Genomic DNA, 12,182 nt, shown 5'->3' with positions numbered 1-12,182 from the left:
TGTCATGATCTATGATTTCTAAAATTTACCACTCTCATATCCTTTTTTATCGTATTTTATTAAAATTAAAATTAAATGGTGTAAATATCATTTATCTGTCATATTAATGTGGACAGTTAAAAAGTACATAAGTCTACTTAAGTATGATGTTAATTATGTATCTACATCCCATATATTTGGGTTCTAACTTCTAAATCAATCAATTGAATAATATGCGTTAATTGTTACAAATTCCTAATAGTTTAATTTTTATAAATAAAAAATATGTTAAATTATTTATGTGATTTTTTATTTTGATTTTATGTTATATAATTTGATCTTTTATTTTTTTAAATTGTAAAATAATACATAACTTATTTATTGAAAGTTATAATATAGTCCCTTAAGAAATTTTTTATAGCATGTTTATCCCCAAAAAACTGAAAAAATAACATTACTTCATGAATAAAGATGCTATAAAAAATTAATTAAGAGGTTATTTTAAAAATTTTAATAAATAAGGGATTATAATAAAAAACCAAATTCCAACCTAAAATTGTATTTCTATTTAATATTTAGTGTACACTAAATAATGAATAGATAGCATTATTATGTTGTCTTGTTTTATTTGGCGCAGACTAGATGATAATAGAATAAGATATAAATTATGCTCAAAACTTCGTTTGACTAAATAACCCTTTCATTCAAATTATATATAGTTTTATGAAAATTATCTTTTATTTTTTAAAATATATATAAAATTTATATTTAATTAAATTATAGAAAATTATTTTTTATTTATGTCATTATTTTTTTAAAAGTGTAAATAATTATATAAATTTTAAAATTATAAATATTATTCAAATACTAACTTAAAATTATTTGAATAACTATTTAATTTTAATATTTTAATCAATTATATATTTTAAATTTACATGTTAAAGTTAATATAAATACATGTAAGAAAATGTACCATTTTTTTAAAAATCTTATAATATATACTATAATTATATTTAGAACGAAAGAGCATATCTTATTCTAATTTTTGTTTCATTCAGCTTTTTCTCAGAATAATAAAAATAAATTATACTAATAAAATAAGGTACGCAATATGATAAAAAAAACATTTTCTTTTATACACTAAATTTTTTTTATCAGCTTTTATATACTAAATAACATATTACATTATCCTATGTTGTTCTTATCCATCTTTAGTCACCAAAATCACCCTTGGGAAAAAGAAAATAGTCTTATTCAAGCACTCAATAATTTATTTATATATTATTTAGGTTTAAATATGATTTTAATTCCTGCTTATTTATTATTTAGGTTTAAATATGATTTTAGTTCTTGATATATATCTGACTTTTGTATCCGATTTTTTATAAATTTTTCGTTCGAATTGGATCCATAATATTTAAAAAGTTTTGTCCAAAGTTTTTATCATTAATTTGAATTCGTTAATTGTTTAAATGATCGTTGACCAAACATGTTAGCATGTGATGTGTGATGATATGTATACTTGTTGTCCGAATGAGATTGCATGTAGGAAAAAACTTTATTTTTTTTGAAAATTTTAAAAAGTAATTATTTTCTCTTTTTTAAATCTGTCCCTTTGGACAACCCCTTTCTATATTGAGTATTGGTTCCTCTTCTCCCTAAGAAAACCTAGCCTTCAAAGGGGGAAGATTCCAATTTCCCTTCTTCTACAGATTATGTGTCAAGCCACTAAAAGAGATGGAACTTGATTTACCATGAAAAGGTTTCACCCCATTAAATGTAGTAACGGGCACACTAGGACTTTGTTTTGGATGAACTTCCAAGCCATCGTTTAAATTGGAATCAGAAGCATGTACAAGAAGCCTCTGGAATTTGCTCAATCCCAAAAGTGAAGGCTCTTTAATCACCCATTTTAAACCTTTAATAAGAAAATTCAATTTGTTTAATTTTCTAGTCTAAACAGAGACCTAATATATTACAAACAATAAATTCAATTTTGTGGTGTAATTCTGAACCAACAAATGCAGCACCCAATACATTTTGAGGCGTTTCTGAAGCAAAATCTTTGATTTGTGAATGGAGCGTGGATTCAAAATGTTGGCGACTGCGAATAAACATTAAGGAATTGGTGACCATATACCAATGGTCAACCACCACAAACACAGACCATATCACCAAACCACGACCACCAACTGCCTTATCCACCATTAACGTTGGCGACCATAAACTACAACCATAAATCGTGACCATAAATGTTTCTCTCCAACCAAAACAAAGAGAACATAACAACACAAAACAACACAGAAGAAAAACACGAAGAGAGATAAACAAATATAGAGAGTGTATGAGAGAGGGAAGGTGATGACGAACAGAGAGAAAGAGAGAGAAATACACGAATTGCTTGTTGTTTGGTATGGATCCAGTTGTTAGGTATGGATCCAGTGATTATCAGAGTTAGATACTCCAACACGAAATTAAACCTTTTCGTCATTCGAACACTAAATTAGGGGAATAACTTCTCTACTTCATCCTTGCCCAAATTAAGAATGAAACCCTCCAAATAACCAAACTAAGCGACAACAAGGAGGAAAAGAGAGTGTGGGTCCTTGCGCAGAAACAATTGCAACACAACTCCGACTTAGCGATGGCCGGGAGTTACGATGTTGCAGTTGTTCTAGGAAGTAAGAACCTCGAAGAGTAATTGAGAAAGGGGTAAGGAATCCAAGGCAATAGAATGGACCCCGAACAAGGGAAGTTGTTATTGATTGAATTGGAATTACAGAGAGAGTTCTTACAAAGAATGAATGAATGCCCCCTTTTTGCTGAAACTTATATATATATATATATATATATATATATATATATATATATATATATATATATATATATATATATAGCAGTTCAGTTACAATTTTTCATGTGTCGTAAGGCTAACTAACTATTATTAGGGTCCTGCATCAATCCCTCCTCCTTAAGCTAATCCTTGTCCTCAAGGATTAAAGTTAGGAAACTTCTTCTTCAAATCAAAGAAGAATTCCCAAGTTGCATCCTCTAGCAGAAGATGCTTCCATTTGACAAGTAACTTAGTAACAACCTTGTTTCCTCTCTTGACTGTCATCCTTTCTATGATTGCCTCTGGCTCCTCGATTCTTGTTTCTTCATCATTTCTTGGGCAGCGAGTGGATGTGCTAGCTTCTCCTACAAACTTCTTCAACTGGGATACATGAAACACATCGTGGATGAGTGATCCAGCTGGTAATTGGATCTTGTAGGCGAATGACCCAATCTTATCGACTATAGCATAAGGTCCATAGTATTTTGGAGCTAATTTGGCACTGCTCCTAAATGCTACAGAGATTTGTCTATAAGGGAATAATTTCACAAACACCAAATCTCCAATTTCAAAAGCCCTATCTGATCTCCTCTTGTCAGCCAGTTTCTTCATTCTTTCTTGTGCCCTTTGCATGTGAAACTTAACCATCTTAAGTTGTTCCTCCCTCTTCTATAGACTTCTATCAACAAGTTCAATCTTGGATTCTCCTGGTAAATAAGGTAAGTAAGCTGGGGGTGCTTGTCCATACATGATTTCATAGGGACTGGCCTTAATAGTGTTGTGATATGTAGAGTTATACCACCACTCAGCCAAGGGAAGCCATTTGGACCATTGCTTAGGATCCTCTGAGCACATACATCTCAGATATGTCTCAATACACCTGTTCACTACCTCTGTATGCCCATATGTTTGAGGATGGTAAGCAGTAGAAAGCTGAACTTGAATCCCTTGGGAAGCCATGAAGTCCTTCTAGAATTGACTGACAAAAATCGGGTCCCTGTCACTTGTTATTGAAGCTAGGCAACCATGAAGCTTAAAGATATTATCCATAAAGCATTGGGCCACATCAGCAACAGTATATGGGTGCTGTAATGCTATGAAATGAGCAGCCTTGCTCAGCCTATCAACAACAACAAAGATTACTTGTTTCCCAAAGGAATTGGGAAGACCCTCTATGAAGTCCATGGTAATGTGCTTCCAAATCAGATCAGGGACTAGAAGTGGTTGTAGCAACCCAGGGGAAGCAGAATTATCATACTTACATTGCTGGCAGGTAGTACATTGATGGACAAACCTTTTAACGTCCTTAGATAACCCTTTCTAGTACACCAATGTCTTGACTCTTTGATAAGTAGCATCCCTTCCTGAATGACCACCACAGGATGAAGAGTGCAGCCAATTAAGTATTTCCTTTCACAATTCAAGATTTTTACCAATGACCAGCTTCCCTTTCCTCCTTAATTCTCCTCCTGACCAAGAGTAATCCTTATGTGAAGAAGGATCTTTCGTAACTTCAGCAATCAGTTTTTGTAAGGCATCATCACCTTGCCAAGATGCTTTGATTCTCTCTAGTTGACCAGACTCGGGTTGGTGAGTGGAAATAGTAGCACATTCAACTCTTGAAAGTGCATCAGCAGCTTGGTTCTCACTTCCCTGCTTGTATTCAATAATGAAATCAAATTCCATAAGTTTTACCAACCATTTTTGTTGGAAAGCTGTGGAAAGTCTCTGGTCAAGAATATACTTGAGACTTTTGTGATTAGTTTTGATTACAAACTGCTTAGGTAATAAGTAATGCCTCTACTTCTGTACAGCAAACACCACAACTAGTAACTTCTTCTCATAGGTTGACAGGGATTGCTGCTGAACATTTAAGCTTCTGCTTATAAAGGCTATGGGATGGTGATCTTGCATGAGAACAGCTCCGACCCCCACTCCTGAGGCATCCACCTCCACTAGAAAAGTCTTTGTAAAATCAGGTAAGGCCAATACAGGTGTTTGGCTTAATTGATCCTTAAGATATTGAAATGCAAGCTTGGCTTCCACAGACAAAGAAAAATTATCTTTTTTCAACATGTCATTTAGTGGTTTGGCTATGGTGCTATATCTCCGTACAAACCTTCTATAATAACCTGCCAAACCCAAAAATCCTCTCAACTGTTTGGGGGTCTGAGGAAGAGGCCAATTCCTCACTGCTGCCACCTTAGCAGGGTCAGTAGAGACTCCCTCTCCAGTGATAAAATGCCATAAGTACTCCACTCGAGTAACCCCAAAGTAGCACTTAGATTTCTTGGCCAACAATGTATTTGCTCTCATGGTAGACAAGACTGTTTGTAAATGATGCAAGTGATCCTCCATGCTCTTACTATAAATAAGAATGTCATCAAAAAAGACCAACAGAAACCTCCTCAAGTATTCGTGGAACACCGAATTCATTAAGCCTTGAAATGTGGCAGGGCCATTGGTTAAGCCAAAAGGCATAACCAAGTACTCATAATGCCCTGAATGAGTTTTGAAAGTTGTTTTAGGTACATCTACCTCTGCCATTCTGACTTGATTATAGCCATACCTCAAGTCAATTTTGGAAAATACAGTAGAGCCATGTAGCTCATCCAATAGATCATCAACCAAGGGTACATGGAACCTATTTTTGATTGTACTCTTGTTGAGGTCCCTGTAATCAATGCAAGGCCTCCAACTTCCATCCTTTTTACCAACCAACACTACAGGACTGCTGTAAGGACTACTACTATTCTGGATAACACCACTCTTTAAGTAATTTTGTACTAATTCATCTATTATGTCCTTCTGTTGTTTAGAATACATGTATAGTCTCTTATTCATAGGGTTAGTTCCTTGCACCAAGGGAATAATGTGATCATGATCTGGTCTTCTAGGTGGTAGCGTAGTGGGTACTGCAAACACATCTACATATTGAAGGAGCAACTTATCAATACTGTCAGGAATTGAGGAAGATGTAGCATAGGTGGACAGGGAGTGGAGCAACAATCGTTCTTCGGACTCACATACTTGCAACATAGAAATGTGAACTCCTACAGCTAGTGTCCTATGTATCTGGTGCTTCCTAATTGTCTTAATATTTGTAGAACAATTGCCTCTCAAGACATGTCTTTTTCCTTGAGCAGTGAACTCCATGGTTAACTTGTCAAATTTCCATGTGATATTCCCCAATGTAATCAGCCATTCGATACCAAGAACCATATCACAACAACCTAAGGGTAATAGCAAGATATCTGAACTGAATATAGTGTTCTGTATAAGCCAAGAAAACCTTTTACCATAGTATTAATATGTACTCTAGCCCCATCAGCCACTGTGACACCAACAGGATCCATATCTTCAATTTTGCACCCTAGCTTCTGGGCTACATTAATATCTAAGAAATTGTGGATGCTCTCACTATCAATGAGAATGTGCAGGGGCTTCTTCCTTACCTAGCCAGTAACTCTTATGGTCCAAAACTTGGCTATTCCAGTTAAGGCATTTACTGAAATCAAGGGTTCATCAGAAGGGTGTTCAGTAGGTCCTAGGTCGTCATCAGAGTCAGAATTCTCAGCTATTTCCATGACGTGGATTTGGAGTTTCTTATGAGTTTGGCTATGAACAGGGGTAAAAGGTTCATCACAAAAATAACAAAGACCTTTAGCCCTCCTTTCACTCATATAGGCAGGGGTTAGCTGTTTAGTGGTTTGTGTTTTAGGTTTTATAGGTTCTAAGGTTTTGGGAGGGTTTGGTAAGAGTGGTGGCTTTGCTACATGGGTGGGTCTGAGGGTTTTAGAGAGTGGTTTGGCTTCCATGCTAGTGGCATTGGCATTTTCATACATCTTAGCTAGGGAAAAGGCTTTCATAACAAAAGTTGGTTGGAACATTCTAACCATCATTTGAATCTCCATTTGCAAACCACCAAGAAAACAACTCAATTGATGGGCCTCAGATAAGTCAATTCTTGAGACAATTGCATCAAATTCATTGTCGAAGTCTCATCAGCTCAGCCATTGGATCCTCGTAAACTTCACCGAATCTTTCAATCAAGATTTTCGTATAGTCATTCCATGAGGACAATTTATCAAGTCCCACATTCTTCACATACGCACTGTGCCATTGGAGAGCTTTTCCTTCAAAGTGGACCACAACCAAGCGCACCTTGTACTCTTTGGGAGTTTGTGTAAAAAAATTCTTAAGGGGTTTCCTAGACTATCAATGATAGGAAACAACAGGATCTCGAAACCTATGGTTCTCACAAACAATCAATAAACAACAATAGATAATGATGTGTACCTTTCTCCATAGGAAGACTTGTACCTTTCTCCATAGGAACTTCTCTTCATTACACTTTGATTTCCTTGAAAGAGGAGAGAAATAAGATTTCACTTCCTTTGGCCTTTCTTTTCTGCCTCTCTCCGTTAGTGAGGGCTATGAGTGAGAGAGAACACTTTTCTGGTCAGGAAGGGGACCTTATTTCACGTTAGTGGGTATTCAACCCCTTTTATAACCACTACTCCCATCAAGTAGCAGTCAACCTAGAAACTTCTCCTATTAAGCCCAATTACAATTTAGCCCTTAATCATTATTTATTTATTTATTAGTCCCTACTAAGTCACATGCCTCTCACATGAGACATTAATTCTAACATTCTCCCACTTGCCTCATGTGACATTAATAAACATTATGGACTAAATAAATAAATAGATTAACTAACATAATGCGCATTAAAAATTGACTAAACTGTTCTATACATTGGGTACATCATAATTTCATGATTAAGAATAGGAACCAATTCGAGTCATGCGGTTGTACATCATCTAATCGACATAGTCCCTTCCATGTACTACAAATTAGTCTTCTCCTTAATATGACCATTAGTTAGGAGTACATAATTGGTCCAACATAATGTCTTCATTCAAGACAAAACCTGTTAACATTACTCTAACACAAACATGCATGCAAACATAGAGAACAGGTAATCAGAAACATATCATAATTGAGCTCAGAGTGTCAGCAAAATTACATAAGGTAAATTACACTTAATGATCATCAATAACAATAATGCCCATACTTTCAACATGTTCTATAATGTCTTGGGCAATAATCCCTTATTCAAAGGGTCAACTATCATAAGGTTTGTGCTAATATGTTCTATTGACACTCTTTGTTTCTGAACTTCTTCCTTCGCGACAAAGTACCTCAATTTCATATGCTTAGCACCCTTAGAGTACTTGTTGTTCTTACAAAAAAAATATTGCTGCGGAGTTATCACAATACATTTTCAGCGACCTAGCAATACTGTCGATAATTCCAAGCCCTGAAATAAAGTTCCGCAGCCAATTAGCCTGAATTGTAGCCTCAAAACATACTACAAATTCAGCTCTCAGATGCAACAACAACTGATGCATACAAAATTACTTTCATTTGTTTTCGTTCCATATCATTTATAGGACATTGTGCGAGACTAACTCTGTCTCATTTCTAAATTAGAATAGGCGATGTTAAACACCTTTCCATCTTGAATCTCTCTAGCACTTTATCGATATATATACTTTCTGAGATAAGCCTAACAATCCTTGTGATCTATTATGGAATATTTCTATCCCTATCACATAGCTTACCTCACCCATATCTTTCACTTCAAAGTTTCTAGAGAGAAATTTCTTAGTCTCATGAAGGAGACCAAGATTGTTAGCTGCAAGCAAGATATCATCAATATACAAAATTAGAAAATAACCTTACTCCCACTGACCTTCAAATACATACACTGATAAACAGTATTTGCCTTAAATCTAAAGGAAACAATGGCATCATTAAACCTCAAATACCATTGACGGGAAGCTTACTTTAAGACTGTATATTGATTTTTTTAGTATACACACCATGTGTTCATTTCCTTCAACTGAGAACCTCATTGGTTGGTCCATACAAACATTCTCCTCTAAATCTTCATTCAGAAAGGCGGTTTTCACATCTATTTGATGTAGCTACTAATGCCATGATAATCCTGAAAGAATCCTTTCGTGAGACCAGTAAAATGTCTCTTTATAATCAATGTCATCTTTCTGAGTAAATTCCTTAGCAACAAGTCTAGCCTTGTAACATTCAAGGTTGCCATGAGAGTCACGTTTAGTTTTGAAGACCCACTTACAACCAACTCTCTTACAACCCTTTGGTAATTCTACAAGGTCCTGAACACCATTATGTTCCATGGAATCTATCTCTTCTTTCATGGCATTTAACCACTTCTCAGAACTATCATAACTTACAACTTGTGAAAACAAAACTGGATCATTATCATTAATGCTTAAGTTTGTTTTTGTTTCATGTAGGTATACCACATAATCATTCAAAATAGTTGGTCTCCTTTTCTCTTTGAGACCTTCTTAATGCTACTTCTTGTGGTTCCTCCATAATAGGTTCATTATGCATCATGGGTTCATTATTGTGTTGCTCCTCTTCATTAATTTTGTAGCAATAACTGAAGGAGCAATCACCTTACTGTTAGAGGCATAAGCTAAAAGGACTTACACTCTAACTTCTTTAATTTCCATTTCTCGTGGAACTGTAGTCCCACTGATTTCATCATTTTCAATGAACCTTGCATTTCCAGTTTTGACAATTCTCATACTATGATTAGAACAATAAAACATATACCCTTTTAACTTTTCTGGATAACCAATGAAATATTCATTGATTGTTCTTGCATCCAATTTTCTTTCTTGCGGATTATAAATCCTTATTTCTGCCTGGCAACCCTAAACATGCAGGTGCCTTATACTAGGTATCCTATTTGTCCACAGTTCAAAAGGTCTCTTTGGAACTGCCGTACTAGGAACCCTGTTCAACAAATACATGGAAGTTTTCAAGGCATACATCCACAAAGATACAGGTAAAGTCTAATTGATTAACATACTCTTAACCATATCCATTAAAGTTCTATTACACCTTTCTGATACACCATTTTGTTGTGGTGTACCGGAAATTGTGTATTGCACACAAATGCACGTTTCTGAACAAGCTTAGCAAATGGACTTGGGTGTTGCCCAGTTTCATCATATCTTCCGTAATACTTATCACCTCTATCATATCTAATAATTTTCACATTTATGTCTAATTGCCATTTTACTTCATTGTAGTAAATTTTTAAGGCATCCATTGCCTAAGAAATCTCGGGCAATAAGTAGACATAACCATAACGTGAATAATCATCAATAATGGTGATAAAGTATCTTTCCTTTCCGAAAGAACTAACATCAAAAGGTCCACAAATATCAGTATGCACAATTTCAAGAAGCAGAGTGCTTCTTGTAGCTCCTTTCTTTGTATGTTTTGTTTATTTTCCCTTAATACAACCCACACAAATATTTAGATCCGTAAAGTCTAGATAAGGAAGAATTTCATTCTTTATTAATCTTTCCATCCTTTCTCTAGAAATGTGACCTAAACGTTTATGCCACAAGAAAACATATCGTTCATCCACTAAACTATGTTTAGTGCCAACATTATGATGCAGAGTTAAAACAGTTTCAGCATACAAACTGTTTATTTCCCATTTATATAAACCATCACAAGAATACCAGTACCAATGAGATGATTATGCTTAAATAAATTGAAACATCCATTACCAAAATTAAAAGAGTATGCATTAACATCAAGTTTAGATAATGAAACTAAATTCCTAGATAAACTAGGTACATAAGGAGTTTCCAGTAAATCTAAACGATGTCCAGTGTTGAGTTTTAAACAATAAGTCTCAACTATTTCCACTGGAGCTTTCACTTCATTCCCCATAAAAATGAACTTCTCATTTGGGCTTATGGTTTGGATTGTAAGAACTCTCTGCATAATGTTAGAAACATGAGTCATACATCCAGAATTAATCCATCATGTATCATGGAAAACTACAGTTAAGTTTGATTCAAAACATACATGAGCATTAAGCTCACCATTCTTTTCGAACCAAGACTTACACTTTAGGCAATCCTTTTGAAAATGTCTTAATTTCACAAAATTGACAATTATTGCCCTTTGATACCTTTCTTCTGGATTTGCAAAGAGTCGTCATTGTTCTTTAATGACCCTTTGCCTTTATCATGCTTCTTCATAAATTTCTTTTCAAGCTCCTTGATTCCCTTGGTGGCTAACATAATGGACTAAGTGACTTCTTTGATTCTTAAGTCTCGTTTCTTCCAGAACTAACATACTGTGCAATTCATGCACATTCCATTTATCTTTCATGGTATTATAGTTCATTTAGAACAGGCCAAACTCAGACAGTAATGAGTTTAGAATAAACTGAACAAGAAAGTTCTCATTCACAGCCATTATATTCCCAAGGTCTTAAGTCTTGCTGCAATGTTTGTCATCTCAATGACATGTTCATACATAGTACGTGAACCATCAAACTTCATGGTGGTCAATGTACTCATTAATGTCCCAGCAACAGACTTATCAGCTGTTTGAGAGCGCTCTCTCACTAATCACATAAATTTTTTAGCACTTTCGATTTTAGGGAGAGTTGTCTTAATACTGTCTGCAATAGTCATTCTCATCAACATTAGGCTGAGTCTGTTAGATCTTTCCCAAATTTTATAATGAACTTTCTCTTCATTGCTACTAACATCAATAATAATAACAAACTTCCAACATAGCAAGATCATGATCCAAAACACTAAGGTGAAATTGGACTTGCTCATTTCAGTCAGAGAAGTTAAGCCTATTAAAATTGGCTCAGATGATACATAAGAATCCAATGAATTCAAAACATGTATTACATAATAAAGTTCACATAAGTGTTTTGAGACATAAAATACATGTCATACATATGATTCATTCAGATAACGATTAATGTATATTGATGTTCTCCTTTGGGTGATACACCAACACACAACATACAAACATAATGATGCTAATAAAATTTTAACATTATTTGACAATTAAATATGCACCAATTAGTAATATCTATTTCCTTTGGGCATATAAATAAAACTAATGATACACACAAATTGCCTACAATTATATTCATTAATTATAAGAACAACTAATCAACCTTTGGGCGATCCATAAATGCCTTATAACAATGAATTTCAATTACCCATAAACCAATAATCATATAATTTAGCATCCATTATTCTATGAGTAATTGGAATAATCATTAAGTTGGAATTAAATAACCTTACAAATTTGGTCACTTTGGTGACTAACAAATTCAACATACATTTAATTCCAACCAAGTATAATTGAAATAATCATTAATTTGGAATTAAATAACCTTACAAATTTGGCCACTTTGGTGACTAACAAATTCAACATACATTTAATTCCAACCAAATATGTATGGTCTGCACATACTTATTGCTAT

The 12,182-nt window shown here is 34.4% G+C and overlaps 1 protein-coding gene across 1 annotated transcript; it reads right to left on the bottom strand.

The window, feature by feature from the left end:
• Positions 1-3,781: 3,781 nt before the first annotated feature.
• Positions 3,782-4,498, bottom strand: LOC114389806. The gene is made up of 2 exons (XM_028350538.1): positions 4,246-4,498; positions 3,782-4,026 (listed from the first exon to the last, which is right to left on the bottom strand). The coding sequence occupies exons 1-2, from the start codon at positions 4,496-4,498 to the stop codon at positions 3,782-3,784; spliced, it is 498 nt and encodes a 165-aa protein (XP_028206339.1).
• Positions 4,499-12,182: the final 7,684 nt, after the last annotated feature.

Source organism: Glycine soja, chromosome 16 (genome assembly GCF_004193775.1).
Source record: "Glycine soja cultivar W05 chromosome 16, ASM419377v2, whole genome shotgun sequence".
NCBI classification, from domain to species: Eukaryota; Viridiplantae; Streptophyta; class Magnoliopsida; order Fabales; family Fabaceae; genus Glycine; species Glycine soja.
This window is presented reverse-complemented; position numbering and strand designations above follow the sequence as displayed.